This window comes from Lithobates pipiens, unplaced genomic scaffold (genome assembly GCF_037356315.1).
Source record: "Lithobates pipiens isolate NorthernLeopardFrog02 unplaced genomic scaffold, aLitPip1_a1.2 Scaffold_13, whole genome shotgun sequence".
Classification (NCBI taxonomy): Eukaryota; Metazoa; Chordata; class Amphibia; order Anura; family Ranidae; genus Lithobates; species Lithobates pipiens.
The window spans coordinates 407,441,229-407,460,976 of NW_027507718.1; the positions used below are offsets into that span (position 1 = coordinate 407,441,229).

A 19,748-nucleotide genomic window follows, 5' to 3' on the forward strand; every position below is an offset into this window, starting at 1 on the left:
GTACCACGAGCGGTAACCCTGAGCCAGACTCGGGATCGCATCGCTGGATACAGGGAGGATACAGGGAGAAGTTACTTACCTTGTCCCCTGGATCCAGCGATGTCCCCTCGATGTGTGAGTGAGAAGTCCTCCGCTCGATTCACACAGTGCCCAAGTGCCGCTGAGCTCCGTTCCCTGCGACGTTACGAACCAAGGGAGCGGAGATCGGCGCCAAATTCAAAAAAGTAAAAACACACAATACACATACAGAACTGTAATCTTACAGATTACAGTACTGTATAAAAAAAAAATACACACCCCCTTTGTCCCTAGTGGTCTGTCCAGTGCCCTGCATGCACTTTTATATTATAAATACTGTTTTTTTTTCTGCCTAGAATTTGGAGATTGTCCATAGCAACCAAAAACTGTCCCTTTATGTCAAAAGTGATTTTAGACCAACTAGAAAACAGCGATAATAAATTAGAATCACTTGCAGAATTGAGCGATAATGATTTGTGGGGAAATTTGTCATCAAATCCTAAATCTAATGACTGTGACAATTCTGCAAATGAGCAAATTTCAGTGTTTTTGGATTTGATTACATTATTGAATCATTTTTATTATTATTTATTATCATTATTTATTATATTATAAATTTTATCATACCCGGGATGTCTACTAGACTCTGGTTTGAACAGATTTAAGAGAGTTATTCCTAAGAATTGCAGGCCTACAATATAAAACGCCAAATTTCCATGCAAAATAATTGTACCGCTTTCAGCACCTAAAATCACCTGGTCCCAGCTCTTTTTCACAAAGCTGACATGTTGCTGAGAAGCATAGTACAGGCAGATCACTGTCACATGAGGGGTGCACATGCACATAGTAGCCAGAGGTGGCAGTAAAGAGCTTGATGTCTGAATCAATGACACCAGAACTGTGAGATTGTTTCTATACTGCACAGCACGGATCCCCTTCACCCGTCTTGCTTTCTTCTGGCCTGGGTGGGCCTCTCGGCCCCAGGCTCTTTACAGTTGTAACGGCTGTACCCCCCTGATGGTGGCCCTGAATAATGGACTCGAAAGTCACTCAAGTGGCTAGTTGGGTAGGAAATAGCTGCTACCACTTTTGAGAGAAGTGAAGAATGTGAACTTTTTGATGACTCAACAATGTGATCTTGTAATCAGATCCCTTCGGATGAGAGTTTTTGGCTTTCCAGTCTGGCTGCTTAACATCTGAGTTCCAGCCTCACGGTTACCTGCACAATTCCCTGGATTCGTTCTTGGAGCTCTTTGGATTCTGTGGATCGTTTTGGAAATCTGCTGATCAGGCTATCCTCTCTTGATTGACTCGTTGTCGCTGACATTCGAGACCACTATTTCCAGTAAGAGTGTATACCCCTTATCTCGGGTGGAGGACACACCATCCCTGATGCTCAAAGAGCTATAACATGGTCTTTATTCTCCACACTTTCAGTAAGCTGGCTGAGGCTGCAATTGCTGACCCTTTCTATAAAATGCTAGCTGCCTAGCTGTCATGTTGCCCAATACTAGGTTAGAAGAAAAATATAGACTAGAAAGTCAGAGAAAAGTCAGAATGACTTCTGTGTGTGTGGTGAGGAGATCCTCCAGAGAAAAGCCATACAGGTAAATGGTATTGTTTTGAAGTTTATAGGCACCTGGTAAAATAATACAGTCAACGCATTTCAGGGGAGTAGATGCCTCTTTTTTCAGGGGGGATTAGGCTTGTGCCATGGAACCATTGGGAAGCCCTCTCAATGTATTAAGGTTTGTTCTGAGCTCCAGTATTCCTCCCAAGTAGTCAGGAGAAAAGTCAGGAGTCACACAGCAGTTGCTCCAGAGCTTAGTAAATGAGCAGAAGCTCTGCTGACTTCCATCATCCAATCACATGCAAGCAAAAATGCTGTTTTTTTCCCTTGCACCTGATTGTGTATTCTTTGCAAAGTGAAGCCTTACCTAATTTACTAAGCTCTGGAGCAACTGCGCTTGCACATTGCAAAGTGCACAGTCTATTTGCCTTTAGTAAATTAACCCCAGTATATGCATTCTAGTTTCCAGTCAATAGAGTCAAGTATGTGGTCAACATGACAGGCAGGCAGCATTATTAGGAAATCAGCAGTTTGGAAATCTTTTTTTTTTTTTGAGGGGGGGGGGGGTAGATTTAATTTAGCGTTAATGCTATAACAGACTGTTATTGTCATTGCTTCATTAATTTGCAAGAAATTAGTTAACAAGGCAGCCAACAGACTTCCCATCATTCTGATACAGTTATAGAGCTATTAAAGCCAGGTTGTCATAGCATTGAAGGGATTAGGGGGCTGGATACTTGTTATCCACTGTGAACAGCCTATTGAGTCTTGGATTCTTGTGGACTTCTAAGAAAGTTGGGACAGGATTAGACACTGTGCTGAGGTTCACACTTACATCGAAAAGAGAGTTCAACTGGAACATGTCAAGCATATGCTATGTTAAAGGTATACATCTGGGGAAAAAAGGGTGACTGTACAGATTTTTACAAAGGGGACCAGTCATTTAAATATTCCCAGACCATAAGTACAATGCAGCAAAGAAACAACAGAGCAAGTATTCATGTAATGAAGAGATTTACCCTGCATCCATTGTAGGCTGTCCTCTATAGCAAGCTGTTCTTTTCACATGACCATTGACTACACAGGTAGAGCCAGAAGAGGGATTAATATCATTAATACCATTCTGAGGAGTGCTGTGGAATGCCCACCAACACTCTGCTCAGTGGACATTACTGAGAAAGTATAGAAATTGCCTTACATCTATGCTGGGCTAATTAGTGATAGTAGTGCTCAAGAAACCTATGCCAGTGATCGATGTAACAAAGACATGTCAAGCACTTGGCAATGGTTTTGTACTGTTAGGCAGTTTCACAGTCCATAGGGTTAGGGTACTGCACTGTTCCCAAGAGCTCACACTCAAACACACTCAAACACAGCTCTACTGGAAGTCAGGCACACAGCAGACTGACTATTTTATTTTCAAGCCTGCAGTATAACGCCTAATTGGAGTTGCCATGGACCATGTTTCCAATTTAAATCTATGAAAGGACCAAGTGACCTTATGAATCAGTGAGATCAACTATACAATGAATCATTTTTGTTGCATATTTTGTTAATCAACGTCCACAATGAGTTTCTTATGGCTCTCATAGAGATACATGGCATTTCACATGCCCTGTGACTTTGGGTCTCACAAGTCAGATCCTAAGTTGCACATGTGTGCAAGAAGCCATAATAATAATAATAATAATAAGTATTATTATTATTTATATTATTATTACTATTATTATTATTTTTATTATTAGTAGTAGTAGTAATAGTAGTATTAGTACTAGTATTATTATTATTATGATGATCATGATGTTGCTAAAATCATCCATATCAATTCTTGCCCACAAACACCTGCCTATGAATGAAACATATTTATGTTGGGAACAAAGTATCCAAAATTCTGTGCCTCGGAAGGAAATTATAACTCACAGAATATTATTTTCAAAAATACTAAAATAGCTTCATCAACCATTATAGAATGCATAGCTCAGTAAATTACAGGCCAGGGATTTGTTTGCTACTGTTGTGTGTAACATTGTGGCCACCCACCTCCTTAGAACTAGTCAGGCCGCAAATATGACACATGGAACAGTAATATCAATGTACTCAGGATGTATGAACTGCTTATCAGTGAGTGACAGCATGAAAACCTGCATCCTGCAAAAGGAGACACCTTTATTTCACAATTGTGAACAGGTTTGTAAGGAAATCAGAATGTATACAGACAAAGGACTATTAGCTTTGCCCATGTTGTATATATGTTATTTGACAAAGCTTAAAAACGTTACTGATCATTTCTGAGACAGTTCCTTCGTGAAAACCTACAGAAAATGCTGTCAGAAAATCAAATTGTGCATAATTAGGTCTATTAAATTTGGAGGCCGTTTAGTGAATGAAGTTTTTTTTTTTTTTTTGTACAATTATTTAATTTAAAGTCAATACAATTTCAACATATGCTTTAACATTTTTCTTTGCTTCGTAAATTTACGTCACTGCTTCAGTAAATCAACTTTGATATTCCATTTTCAAATTAGATCCGTTTATTTTTTTAAATCCCTATATCATAGTGTATCATTATACCGAACAAGTTAGAGAGTAATTATGTCCTGCCTGTTTTATTTATTTAGTGGTCATGGTAAAAAATCTGTTGCACTTGGCATTATGTATTACAGAGGCAAGGTTGTACAACTAAGAAGGGTGACCCTAATTATTCACTTATCATAACGATGATTTTATAAGATATAATCCTTGGTTCTAAAAAAACCTTTAGAAAGCCCCCCTCCAAATACAAACCATAATAGCGATGTGCTGCCAGCAAGACCATTTCCTGCCCTGTCTGGAGCTGTCTTTGTGGCACTCTGCTGAACCTTGCCCTCTGCTAGAAAGGGGCTATTGCTAGCAGTGCTCAGACCTATTCATATCAATGACTGTCTTTAATAGGCGGCATAGCCGGAGTGCCATAGAGATAGTGAGAGCCACTTCTGCCTTCCTTACAGCACTCTTCTGGCTGCTCTGCCTGGCCATGGATGCATACCCACATCTAACATCTATCCTCATTATATGAGAGGGAAGAGCCCACTTGATTAGAATGGCCCAAATTCATTCACCAACAAAGTATGAATCATCTATTACAAAAAAATGTTTACAAAAAAAAAAAGAAAGAATAATCTATTACTGTGTACAGCGACACGGAAGATGCTAGCGCTATATAACATAATACAATTATATATATATATATATATATATATATATATATATATATATATATATATATATATATATATATATATATATATATATATATATATATATATATGTGTGTGTGTGTGTGTATATATATATATAATGTATATATATATATAAATTAAATATAAATATATATATATATATATATACCATCCCAACTTAAAGATCAAATGGCCTTGCAACAATTTTATCTATATGAAAGACAATTAGGCATACCCCACTTTTAAGTACACAATGGGGTTTATTTATTAAAGCTGGAAAGTACAAAATCAGGCTCACTTCTGCATAAAAACCAATGAGCTTCTAACCACAGCTTCATCAATTAAGCTTTGGTAATAAAACCTGGAAGCTCATTGGTTTCTATGCAGAAGTGAGCCTGATTTAGCACTTTCCAGCTTTAGTAAGTAAATTGTTTACTTAAAAGTGGGGTATGCCTTGTATGCAAAGTGCAGTAACTCTTAGAAACCAATCAGAATCTGCCTTTCACTGATCTCATTTTATATACTGAAATCTGATTGGAGGAGATGCACCACTGTGCACTTTTTGGGTGGATTTAGTAAAGGAGTTGAGATTCTTTACACATGTATATTTCCTTCAGTTATTCAATGGTGTGCAGATGACATAAGTAAAAATACATTTGATTTCCCTAATTTATTGTTTGAAGATTTGCAGTTCTTTAGAAAAATTGGCCTTATTAACAATGTACAGGCATACCCCACGTTTAAGTACACAATGGGGTTTATTTATCAAAGCTGGAAAGTGCAAAATCAGGCTCACTTCTGCATAGAAACCAATGAGCTTCTAACCCCAACTTGTTCAACTAAGCTTTGGTGCAGAAGTCAGCCTGATTTTGCACTTTCCAGCTTTGATAAATAAACCCTATTTTTTTTTTCTATTTTTTATTTTTTTATTTATTATAAACCCCATTGTGTACTTCTTAAAAGTGGGGTATGCCTGTACTTGACAAATCAACGTATTTAATTACCATGATTATCATTGAATAGCAAGCAATAGTCTCTTTGATCACAGGGACTATTTCAAATTGTTGTCAAAATTGGTCTGGTGTATGTAAAAATAAGATAATTATGTAACTATATAATACAAATATTTTTCATTTGTAAGAAATAATACTGGCGAAAGTATCCAGAGGCTTCATTTTTCAAAATTCATAGCCATCTAGTTCCCCCAGCCCCTGTCAATGGAGGGGATTTACTAAAAAACTGGTACACGCGAATCTAGTGCAACTGTGTGTAGTAACCAATCAGCTTGTAGGTCTCCTTAATTGAACAAGCCACGAGTCAGAAGCTGATTGAATGCTATGCACAGCTGCACCAGTTTTAGTAAATCACCCTCTATATTAGATTGTAAGCTCCCAGGAGCAGGGCCATCCTAACCCTGTTGTATTGAATGGTATTGTTACTGTATTGTCTTCTTTTATAGTGTAAAGTGCTGCGCAAACTGTTGGCGCTATAGATCCTATATAACATAATAATAATTTCTAGGCTATTGTGGTCAATGGAGGGGAAATGTGAAGGTGCTTGCTATAGGTTATCATCATAGTACTCTGCAGTTTGTTAATGGAGATGCTGTTAGATTCTGGATTTTTTTTCTTGAAGTAAAGTTGGGCTACATTATAATTTGTCTGATTTGCTTAACTGTAAAAAATTCTAGATTACTTAACAATAAAAAAAATTCTAGATAGTTCCAACCTGAAATGAAATCATCCATGTTGAATAATAATGGGATCTGATTTTATATTCCCACTAAAAAGGGTCCAATCAAACACACTTGGCTGACATTTTTTATTTAAATAAATATAAATATACTGCCGTTTTGTATAAAACTACTCACTTGCAAGTGAGTCCTGTACACAGGTATAGAGATTCAACTATTTACAAGCAAATTTTACACAGTATCTACAGATGGAGCTAGTCACCTGCTTGGAGCAGAGCACACATGTACGATCAGATCGGACTCCGACCATTGCATACAACTATACTATGCTCCTACACACACAGTCCAGCAATCTGCAATTCTCCAGCTGTTTTTGGAACTGCAAGTCCTCTGGATCAGCTGCTTGTACTTGTAGTTCCTCAACAGCCATTGGAGTCTCTTTTCTATAGAGGGAGGTGCAGGGTGACAGTTTGTAGGTGACACCTTTTATAAAGGGGAGATGTCCTTGTCCTCAGTGGTGGATGCTGGGGATAGGGAAGCTTCATCTTCTGAGCCAGGGTAATGAGTCTGACCGCTGGCACATTTACAGCCCCCATGGGTGCTCCTCTGAGCCCCCTTGTTCTCTTTCTTGTGCTTCACCCTCCTGTTCTGGAACCAGATCTTCACCTGCTTCTCAGACAGGTTCAGGTAGGTGGCTATCTCAATCCTCCGGAGTCTGGACAGGTACATGTTGGAGGAGAATTCCCTCTCTAGCTCCAGGAGTTGGGTGCTGGTGAATGCTGTCCTCATCCTCTTCCCATTCTGGATCTGGCCACTTTCTGCACTTCCTAAACAGGATTAGACAAATATTAGTTTACATGAATCCAAGTACAGAAATGAATAGTATGCCAGGTTAATGGTCTTTAGATGTACTGACTGCTTTTCTTCTTTTCACACATTTTAGATTCACCTTAGTTATTCTGCCATTAACCCACTCCCTGTGCCAGGGTGACAACCATACTGAGCAGCCTTGTGACCCAGGACAAGGAGTTCTACATAACACCTCCTTCTCTTCTCCATAACTGTGGGAGGTGTTTTGTAGTCTTTGGAGATATCAGGGAACAATGCTAACTGATAACAGTCCAGGGGCAGGAAGCACAGGATTTTTTTTTGTTCTCTGGTGGAGTAGATATAATAAAATTATTTCAGTGGCATTACTATAGGTGTGCACAGACTTTTGCATCATGATGTGCACCTCAAACACATAGGGGTTGATTTACTAAAACCGAAGAGTGAAAAATCTGGTGCAGCTGTGCAGGGTAGCCAATCAGCTTCTAATTTTAGCTTGTTCAATTAAGCTTTGACAAAAAAAAAACATGTCAGCTGGCATTGGGGTTTATTTACCAAAGCTAGAGAGGGCAAAATTTGTCACAATTCTGCAGAGAAACCAATCAGCTTCCAGGTTTTAGTGCTAAAGCTTAATTAAACAAGCTGAGGTTAGAAGCTGATGGGGTTCTCTGCAGAATTGTGACTTATTTGCCCTCTCTAGCTTTAGTAAATATTAACCCCATGGTTTCTATGCAGAGCTGCGACAGATTTTGCACTCTCCAGTTTTGGAAAATCAACCCCATAGTGTTGCATGTGTGTATGTACTGATGGTGTCAGTAGGGCAGTGAATAGTAGAAGTTTTTATTTTTATTATTTAATATTTTATTGTTTATACAATTTTTATTTATTTTTTTTTTTTTTTTTTAGGAGCCCTTAGGGGGCTTTGGTGAAATATCAGGGGTTTAAACAGGGGGCAATCTGCACCACACAGGGTGATTAGGGTGTGCCCAGGCACACCTGGCACAACCTGTGCGCACACCTATTGGTATATTTAATTAGGAGAACGTTTTGTGAGTTTACATACAGTTTAATAACCTACCAAATAAGTCAAGGAAATCACAGAAATATACAAATTACATGAAAGTGTTTGTTCTTTAGCTCACAACACAGGTTTGATCTATATGTCTTTCTGAATAAAGGCCAACTTTATTCCTTTATGTATTTCATATTCCACAGGCCTGGACAGCTAACATTTCAGAATCTAGGATGGAGAGGAGTATATTTCCACTTTTGCAGCAGAGTTGGGATAACATCTACTTTACATTTGTTACATGTCCTCATTCACATAACATCACTGTGTTTGCCATAATTAGTGATGGCCGAACGGTTCGCCCGGCGGTCGTTTCGCGGCGAATTTCCGACATTCGCGGTCCGCACGTTCGAACGCCTTTTTCCGTCGTTCGCCGCGGCGGACTTACGTGTTTAATGTATACAAGAACTTTAACCTTTGGTGACACGTTTATCATGTGATACAGGACAGCCAATTGAGACATGACAGCACATGGACACTTGTACATTCCCCCTAACCTATAAATACACCCGATCCGGTGGCCATTTTACATTCTTTCTTCTGTTAAGATAGGGACAGGTTCCTGTGTGGAGTAGGGAGAGATAAACCACTAGCTATTTGGTACACAAAAGTTCTTTTCAGGACTGGTATAGGTGTTAGGTGTTGATAGGTTTGCTGTGCTGCTGATTCTTGCAGCAGCCTGAGTGTCTTTTGTTAGTTTAGAGAAAGGGAAAGGACGGTGTATGCTACAGGGACAGCCAGATTAGTCTTTCATCATCATCATCATCATCATCATCATTAGCTGTTACTATCAAGGTCCACAAAAGAGCTGTTCCAGTAACCACTAATCGTTCTCTTTTTTTGCCAATTTGTATAGGGACAGGAAGGAAGCAGTGTTGTCAGGCAGTGAGGGTAATTTTAAAGACTTGCTGTTATTATTAGTTCCACAAAGGTTCTTTTCAGGACTGGTATCAGTGGTACAGTAATAGGCTTGTACATGTATAATATTCTTTCTTCCAAATATAGAAAGGATATTATACTTGACTGCTGCCCTTCTGCTGCAGTCTGCTAAACATTCACAACTCACTTGTTCCACAAAAGTTCTTATAAGGACTGGTAACTTGGTATAGGGTGCTACGGTACATAGGCTTGAGTGCGGTACAGTCTGCTGTTCTGTAAGGACCGCTATCGGTCCACAATAGATAGGGTTGACGTGCACCACTGCTGACCGCTGCCCTATACTGCAGCAGTCCTTCAGCGGTATAGGGACTGACGTACAGTCTGCTAATCACTAACACACAACCTGCTTGTTCCACAAAAGTTCTTATAAGGACTGGTAACTTGGTATAGGGTGCTACGGTACATAGGCTTGAGTGCGGTACAGTCTGCTGTTCTGTAAGGACCGCTATCGGTCCACAATAGATAGGGTTGACGTGCACCACTGCTGACCGCTGCCCTATACTGCAGCAGTCCTTCAGCGGTATAGGGACTGACGTACAGTCTGCTAAACACTAATACACAACCTGCTTGGTCCACAAAAGTTCTTATAAGGACTGGTAACTTGGTATAGGGTGCTACGGTACATAGGCTTGAGTGCGGTACAGTCTGCTGTTCTGTAAGGACCGCTATCGGTCCACAATAGATAGGGTTGACGTGCACCACTGCTGACCGCTGCCCTATACTGCAGCAGTCCTTCAGCGGTATAGGGACTGACGTACAGTCTGCTAAACACTAATACACAACCTGCTTGGTCCACAAAAGTTCTTATAAGGACTGGTAACTTGGTATAGGGTGCTACGGTACATAGGCTTGAGTGCGGTACAGTCTGCTGTTCTGTAAGGACCGCTATCGGTCCACAATAGATAGGGTTGACGTGCACCACTGCTGACCGCTCACCTATACTGCAGCAGTCCTTCAGCGGTATAGGGACTGACGTACAGTCTGCTAATCACTAACACACAACCTGCTTGTTCCACAAAAGTTCTTATAAGGACTGGTAACTTGGTATAGGGTGCTACGGTACATAGGCTTGAGTGCGGTACAGTCTGCTGTTCTGTAAGGACCGCTATCGGTCCACAATAGATAGGGTTGACGTGCACCACTGCTGACCGCTGCCCTATACTGCAGCAGTCCTTCAGCGGTATAGGGACTGACGTACAGTCTGCTAAACACTAACACACAACCTGCTTGGTCCACAAAAGTTCTTATAAGGACTGGTAACTTGGTATAGGGTGCTACGGTACATAGGCTTGAGTGCGGTACAGTCTGCTGTTCTGTAAGGACCGCTATCGGTCCACAATAGATAGGGTTGACGTGCACCACTGCTGACCGCTGCCCTATACTGCAGCAGTCCTTCAGCGGTATAGGGACTGACGTACAGTCTGCTAAACACTAATACACAACCTGCTTGGTCCACAAAAGTTCTTATAAGGACTGGTAACTTGGTATAGGGTGCTACGGTACATAGGCTTGAGTGCGGTACAGTCTGCTGTTCTGTAAGGACCGCTATCGGTCCACAATAGATAGGGTTGACGTGCACCACTGCTGACCGCTCACCTATACTGCAGCAGTCCTTCAGCGGTATAGGGACTGACGTACAGTCTGCTAATCACTAACACACAACCTGCTTGTTCCACAAAAGTTCTTATAAGGACTGGTAACTTGGTATAGGGTGCTACGGTACATAGGCTTGAGTGCGGTACAGTCTGCTGTTCTGTAAGGACCGCTATCGGTCCACAATAGATAGGGTTGACGTGCACCACTGCTGACCGCTGCCCTATACTGCAGCAGTCCTTCAGCGGTATAGGGACTGACGTACAGTCTGCTAAACACTAATACACAACCTGCTTGGTCCACAAAAGTTCTTATAAGGACTGGTAACTTGGTATAGGGTGCTACGGTACATAGGCTTGAGTGCGGTACAGTCTGCTGTTCTGTAAGGACCGCTATCGGTCCACAATAGATAGGGTTGACGTGCACCACTGCTGACCGCTGCCCTATACTGCAGCAGTCCTTCAGCGGTATAGGGACTGACGTACAGTCTGCTAAACACTAATACACAACCTGCTTGGTCCACAAAAGTTCTTATAAGGACTGGTAACTTGGTATAGGGTGCTACGGTACATAGGCTTGAGTGCGGTACAGTCTGCTGTTCTGTAAGGACCGCTATCGGTCCACAATAGATAGGGTTGACGTGCACCACTGCTGACCGCTCACCTATACTGCAGCAGTCCTTCAGCGGTATAGGGACTGACGTACAGTCTGCTAATCACTAACACACAACCTGCTTGTTCCACAAAAGTTCTTATAAGGACTGGTAACTTGGTATAGGGTGCTACGGTACATAGGCTTGAGTGCGGTACAGTCTGCTGTTCTGTAAGGACCGCTATCGGTCCACAATAGATAGGGTTGACGTGCACCACTGCTGACCGCTGCCCTATACTGCAGCAGTCCTTCAGCGGTATAGGGACTGACGTACAGTCTGCTAAACACTAATACACAACCTGCTTGGTCCACAAAAGTTCTTATAAGGACTGGTAACTTGGTATAGGGTGCTACGGTACATAGGCTTGAGTGCGGTACAGTCTGCTGTTCTGTAAGGACCGCTATCGGTCCACAATAGATAGGGTTGACGTGCACCACTGCTGACCGCTCACCTATACTGCAGCAGTCCTTCAGCGGTATAGGGACTAAGAGTTTTGTCACAGGGTCATTTAAAAAATGACATGCAGAGGAAGAGGCAGGCCCTTCCGCAGGGGTGGTAGGGGTAGGGCAGGAGCAACAGGCTTGAGCCAAAGTGGGAAGTTGCAGAAGGTGCGTTCAATTACTTTAAAGGATGCACCAGACTTGGTTGAGTGGCTCGCTCAGCCTTACTCTTCTGCACCCTCCTCATCCTCTCGATCTGCACCCTCTTCTTCACTCTCTGCTATGTGCACCCCCAAAGACACTACCACCAACAACACGACCACCACCACCACCACCACATACCTTCCGCTTGAGTCACTGGAATTATTTTCCGATCCATATCAAGAGGACATTTCTGATGCGCAGCCACTCTTGGTATTGGATCAGGAAGAGGAGGTAGCAACAAGCGCTACTCAGCAGTCTGACGCCAGTACCCAGATCAGCCCAAGGAGGAGGTTGGTCCCCGGTGTTGCTGCCTACTCTACTTATAGCGGTGGGGAAGGTGACGTTGATGATGACGTGTCTAGTGATGTCACGTGGGTGCCCACAAGAGAGGAAGAGGAGGGGAGTTCAGAGGGAGATATGGACCAGCAGATAGGGAGGAGAAGCAGCAATGACTTACATTGCACAGCAGGGACAAAGCAGACTGCAAATGTATCAGGAGCGAGTCATCGACCATGTACGGTCACATCTGGCGCTCCCAGGACACCGGCACATGGCTCCGCAGTGTGGGCTTTTTTTAACGTGTCCGCTGCTGACAATAGCGTTGCCATCTGCAATCTTTGCAGTCAACGCGTTAGTCGCGGTAAGCCCAATACTCACCTAGGGACGACCGCCTTAAGAAGGCACATGAGCAGCCATCACCGAGCCCAGTGGGAGCAACGGAACACACAAAGCCACACTGCAGGCTCTCACCGTCCAGCCTCGTCTTCTACTTCTCCTTCTCCTCTCTCCTCACAATTGTCCTCCACTCCACCTTCCATCACGCCAAGCTCACATTTTTCTGCAAAAAGGCAGGCTTCCGTGGGCCTAATGTTTGAGCGTAAAAAAATGATGACGCCGGATAACCCTCTTGCCCAACGGTTGGCGGCTGGCTTGTCAGAACTCATAGCCCGCCAACTACTGCCATATAAACTGGTGGACTCGGAGGCCTTTCGCAAATTTGTGGCCATTGGAACACCACAATGGAAGGTCCCAGGAAGGAAGTATTTCTCAGAGAAGGGCATCCCAGAGCTATATGGCCATGTTCAGCGGCAAGTGAATGTATCTCTGGCACACAGTGTCGGTGCCAAGATACATCTGACCACAGACACGTGGTCTAGCAAACACGGGCAGGGAAGGTATATCAGTTTTACTGCCCACTGGGTGAACCTTCTGACGGCCGTCAAGCATGTAACCCGTGGCACCCGTGTAGATTTGGTTTTACCGCCACGGATTGCATGCAGGCCTGACTCTTCTTCTCCTCCTCCTACTCCATCCTCCTCCCTCTCCTCCTCAGCTGCCTCCTCCTTTTCCGCTGCTAGCGTCTCTTCCACTGCACCGCCCAAGCTCCCCAGAACCTATTCCACATGCCAGGTGAGACGTTGCCATGCCGTGCTGCGTCTGTTGTGCCTGGAAGCAAAGAGCCACACTGGCCCGGCACTCCTTTCAGCTTTGCGTTCACAGGCAGATGAGTGGCTAACACCGCTCAATTTGACAGTTGGTAAAGTGGTGTGTGACAACGGTGCCAATCTGCTTAGCGCATTGAAACAGGGCAAAATCACGCACGTGCCGTGCATGGCACACGTCTTAAACTTGGTCGTGCAGCGATTCCTTGTCAAATACCCTGGGGTCCAGGACATCTTGCGGCAGGCAAGGAAAATCTCGGCCCATTTCAGAAGATCTTACACGGCCATGGCTCGCCTTGCTGACATTCAGCGGCGACACCATCTGCCGGTCAGACGTCTTATTTGCGATTGCCCGACGCGATGGAACTCAACCTTCTATATGCTTGATAGGCTGCTCCAGCAGAAACGTGCAGTTAACGTCTACCTGTATGAACTCTGCGAAAGAAACGGTTCTGGGGAGCTGGGTTTTTTTTCACCGCGCCAGTGGCTGCTCATGCGCGACACATGCAGACTTCTGCGGCCATTTGAGGAGATCACCAAACTGGTCAGTCGCAGCCATGGCGCCATCAGTGACATGGTACCTTATGCCTTCTTTCTGGAGCGTGCATTGCGTCGTGTCATTGATCAGGCTGTGGAGGAGCAGGAGCGGGAAGATGAGGAAGTCGCAATGCTGGATGAATTCCCAGGGGGGGCTACTCTATCTGAGACAAGTCAACAACAGGAGTCTGATGAGGAGTCAGAGGAGGATGGTGCCGGGGCGGATGAGCAGGAGCAAGAAGAGCATGCTTTAAACCTTTCTGGGATCCCTGTTGTGCGAGGATGGGGAGAGGAGAATGAAGAGGACGACATTATCCTGGATGATGAGCAGGAGCCAGGCCACCACACCGCTTCCACTTTAGTGCAAATGGGGGCCTTCATGCTCCAGTGTTTTAATAGGGACCCCCGTATAAAAAGCATGAGGGTCAAGGACCAGTACTGGGTGGCAACGTACTTAGACCCCCGGTACAAACACAAAATGGCGGAAATGTTACCGCCGTCGCAGAGGGCTGTCAGAATGCAGCACTTCCAGGCCTTGCTTCGAGAAATGCTGCATTCTGCTTTTGCGTGCGCTGGCAGAGGAGCAATTCCCACTCCCAGAGAAGGATTTGCGGGTACCAATCCAACAGCGCCTGCAAGAAGAGGCCGGTTTGAAGATGTGTTGGTGACTTCGGATATGAGGTCATTCTTTCAGCCGACCCATCGACAGGTGTCATCCGGATCCAGCATCAGGGAACGCCTAGACCGTCAGGTGTCCGACTACATTGGGTTAACGGCCGATGTGGACGCTCTGAGGAGTGATGAACCCCTAGACTACTGGGTGGGCAGGCTTGACCTCTGGCCAGAGCTTGCCCAATTTGCAATCGAACTGTTGGCTTGCCCCTCATCCAGTGTCCTGTCCGAAAGGACGTTCAGCGCAGCAGGGGGGATTGTGACCGATAAGCGTACTCGCCTAGCTCACCACAGTGTTAACTACCTCACATTTCTAAAAATGAATGAGGCATGGATCTCGGAGGAATTCAACACATGTGATCAGTAGACCATGTATATGTCTATAAACAATTTTTGGAATCAAGCACACAGACCTTCTTAATTCATTTGGCTCACTTCCCTGACCCAAAAAAGCACACCGTACTATATGCCCCTACCCTCCTCTTTGAAGAGGTTGAGCGGTGTCATATTTCTACTGGGGCTGCTTATTATGAGGGGTTCCCACCATCCCTGTGCTGTGCTGACTTCCTCCTGGGTGTTCTTATTATGAGGGGCTCCCACCATCCCTGTGCTGTGCTGACTTCCTCCTGGGGGTTCTTATTATGAGGGGATCACACCATCCCTGTGCTGTGCTGACTTCCTCCTGGGGCTGCTTACGGTGCTGCTGTCAGCGCTGTATGTCACGGAGCTGCTGTCAGCGCTGTATGTCACGGAGCTGCTGTCAGCGCTGTATGTCACGGAGCTGCTGTCAGCGCTGTATGTCACGGAGCTGCTGTCAGCGCTGTATGTCACGGAGCTGCTGTCAGCGCTGTATGTCACGGAGCTGCTGTCAGCGCTGTATGTCACGGAGCTGCTGTCAGCGCTGTATGTCACGGAGCTGCTGTCAGCGCTGTATGTCACGGAGCTGCTGTCAGCGCTGTATGTCACGGAGCTGCTGTCAGCGCTGTATGTCACGGTGCTGCTGTCAGCGCTGTATGTCACGGAGCTGCTGTCAGCGCTGTATGTCACGGAGCTGCTGTCAGTGCTGTATGTCACGGAGCTGCTGTCAGCGCTGTATGTCACGGAGCTGCTGTCAGCGCTGTATGTCACGGAGCTGCTGTCAGCGCTGTATGTCACGGTGCTGCTGTCAGCGCTGTATGTCACGGAGCTGCTGTCAGCGCTGTATGTCACGGAGCTGCTGTCAGCGCTGTATGTCACGGAGCTGCTGTCAGCGCTGTATGTCACGGAGCTGCTGTCAGCGCTGTATGTCACGGAGCTGCTGTCAGCGCTGTATGTCACGGTGCTGATGTCAGTGCTCTGTATTACGGTGCTGCTGTCAGTGCTCTGTATCTCCTGCACCCTCTTGTTTGCCTACCCTGGTCCCTGACCTTCCCTCTCCTCCATTGCCTTCATTAGCTCCATAGTCCTGAATTGTCAGAACAATTTCCCAAATAAAAAAAAAATGCTTGTAGTTATCGATCCCAAATTCACCTCATACATGTATTATGCTATTGTCCAGGTGGTGGGACTACGTGCTACCCCCTAATAATTACCCCGTGGCCGCAAATTCGACCTAAAGGTTTGCGAAATTCGCCTCCCATTGAAGTCAATGGAGCCCGCGGCGAACGGTCGTTTTCGCGAACGTTTGTGTCCGTTCGCGTTTCGCGTTCGCGAAACGTCCCGTCGGAAGTTCGTCCATCACTAGCCATAATTAACCCTGTAGGTACTGTGCTGGCAAATCTCATTATCAGTTGTAAACTAGCTTTGAACACTGAGGGGTACATTTACTGAAACTGGTGCACTCAGAATCTGGTGCAGCTGTGCATGGTAGCCAATCAGTTTCTAACTTCAGCTTGTTCAGTTAAGCTTTGGCAATAAATCCTGGAAGCTGATTGGTTTCTGTGCAGGGTTATACCAGATTTTTCACCAGCTTTTGTAAATAACCCAATATGTCCTAACAAAGAGGTAAACATTTAGAAGCTGGGCTTCTCCATTGTATGTTAACAAGAGGTAACTCTGCCTGTCTTGTGCCTTTCCATTAGGGAAATGGATTTCCTGATTTTGCACTTTACAGCTTTAGTAAATAAACCCCATTGTGTACTTAAAAGTGGGGTATGCCTGTATACAACCATTTATTAATCTAAAGGTAGCTGAGCTGTTTTCAATGGAGGCATTCAAACAGGTGTGTAAACATGCACTGCAATCAAATCTGTAACACAAAATCCTAAAATTCTGCATCTGAGGACATGCATATACACTTATGCCATTAAAAAAAAGAACAGGACAATTTTTACACATTAAAAAATAGATCTATTTCCTCATCATTTATGCAGCAACTTTTTAGGAGGCCTTACACAATTATAAGCTCAAGGCTGTGTATAGCTGCCTTCACCCATTTATGTGGGTGGCATTAACACTAGGGCAATCTGCACACCAGAAACACACAGAGGCTGATTTACTAAAGGAGAATGTGCACACAATGAAGAATGTGAATATTCACTTTCATTGCCCAATTATATAAAAGCAACTTTGTGTTTACTTGTTTTAGCTACTGTACATAAGATTGGAGTGAATAGTCACACAATTTATTGTGAACATTCTCAATTCCTTTAGTAAATATGCCTATGTCTTTAGGATGCATGAGGAAATATTGCCCATGGGCATGCGGCCTTATTAGGTAAGATATTAATATATATATATATATATATATATATATATATATATATATATATATATATGATATATATATATATATATATATATATATATATATATATATATATATATATATATATATTTTTTTTTTATATATATTTTTTTTTTAGGTATGCTATGTAATGGGAACTCATAACAAAGTGGGGCTTTCTCACATTTCACTGCAAGAGCAGAAATATGCTTTGGAACACTTTTCATATTCAGTGTGCAGACATGCTTAGAAAGGCATAATAAAAAATGATTACAGGCCCATAATATAATGTCATTAAAGTAGACACCTGAGGGTTAATTTACTCTAATGTTCACTTAGCTCAGTGAGGCTTTATTTCAATCATCCAATCATGGGCAAGGGAAATCCTTGTCTTTTAAAAATCCCTCTGCATATAATTGAGTGTTTGCAGTGAACAGTAAATCGATCAGAGGAAGCATTGATAGACCCAATGATAATATATATCTATTATGTTTATGCAACATGTTCCAAATTATCTGACATTCCTCTATGGGACAAGTATGCAGACAGTGATACACCTGCACTTCAAATATGATGATTACAAATCCATTTTTTTATTTTTTATAAATTAATTTAATACTACTACTAATAATAATAACAACAACAATAATAATAATAGCATCGTTTTATTATTATTATTATTATTATTATTAGTAGTAGTAGTAGTAGTAGTAGTAGCAGTATTAATAATAATAATAATTATAATAACAACAATAACAAGAAGAATTTAATAATTCTGTAAATAACTTTATTTTTTATACTTAAACTATATAATCTAGACCCAAAAAGTTAGCTAGCATAAACAGTTAAGCAGAAATTATTAATATCATTTGCAGCATTTAGCAGAATTTGATGTTCTTGCAAGGGTTAACCAACTGGCATATTTTATTGTATATATAACCTCTCCAATAGGAAAATACGAATTATTCCCCATGAATGATGCCCATAGCAATTTAGAAGCATTTATTAAAGATAATTGTATGTAAGCTCCTACTGCCTGGGTAGCCGTGTTTCATGCAGTCCAGCACACGTCACATTGATGCCCAGAATGTGCCCATATGCCCAGATCTGAAGGAGAAGGAAAAAAGTGAAGTGAAAGTCTCTCTTACCCATTGACAGGCAGTGGAATCTGCGAGGATCCGTCACGTTGTATGAAGGACTGCAGACAGTCGGGTGTGCCGGGTGGACCATGGCTGGGGTGGGCTGCTGGCTCATCCTTTGGCAATACTGGGCATCCCCTCCACCTTGGAACTGGCTCTTGAGCAGAGGGATACTGCTTCTGGAGGAGTGCAGGTGAGAGCTGACACAGATGGGACACACACAGAAGCTGCCACTTTTCCTGGATGGGCACACAGGAGCAGACACAGACATAAGTGGAGGGGAGGGCATCCTGATGGGCAAAAAGAAGTCCTGTCCATGGTGGTGGTGATGGTGGTGATGATCATGTAAAGGTGGAACAGGTCTTGGAGAGTCCTTTATGATCAAAGAATCGACATAAAAAGACCTGGACATCTCAGATCCCTTGGGGCAGACAGACAGCTTTCACTCTCTTTCAGATGAGCTTTCCTCTGAAGCTCATACAAGGCTCACAAGGTGCTTATGTTGAATAGCTAAACAAAAGGGTCCCTGGAGAGGGCTGGTCCTAACGTCACCCACGTGCACCCCCATCCTGGCATTCTGCACAGACCAATGGGAGCACGTGATCACAGCTCCATCTCATCCACTTCATTAAAGCCCACTTGATGGCTTGTCCAAGTTAACCAACTAACTGGGGGGAGGAAACTTTGGGAAATGTTTTGTTTGTTCATTTCATTCAGATACAGAAAAGATACTTTGCAGGGAGCAGCAGTGAAATTTAAACCCAGATTGCAACAAAGTGTCAGAGAAATGTTTATTTGTTACTTTTGTAGCAGTGTGTGACACTATCAGACAAATGTGCAGGTATTGATTATTAGCAGGTTCATTGTTATTGTATCAGAAAAGTAAAATTACCATGACAAAATTAACTATTGCAACCACTCTAACCATGACATAGCTTCTTGTCAACAGTATCAATTTGCTTTTTCATGTGAGCTGTCTTAAAGTGACACTAAACTCTGGTTTAAAAAAATAATCAAGTATGAATTCTTA

The 19,748-nt window shown here is 43.2% G+C and overlaps 1 protein-coding gene across 1 annotated transcript; it reads right to left on the bottom strand.

Moving 5' to 3' along the window:
* Nucleotides 1-6,621: 6,621 nt before the first annotated feature.
* GSX2 (GS homeobox 2) lies at nucleotides 6,622-19,210 on the bottom strand. The gene is made up of 2 exons (XM_077477481.1): nucleotides 18,728-19,210; nucleotides 6,622-7,326 (listed from the first exon to the last, which is right to left on the bottom strand). Exons 1-2 carry the CDS (start codon nucleotides 19,128-19,130, stop codon nucleotides 6,986-6,988), a joined length of 744 nt encoding a protein of 247 aa, XP_077333607.1. The 5' UTR covers nucleotides 19,131-19,210; the 3' UTR covers nucleotides 6,622-6,985.
* Between the last annotated feature and the right edge of the window lie 538 nt (nucleotides 19,211-19,748).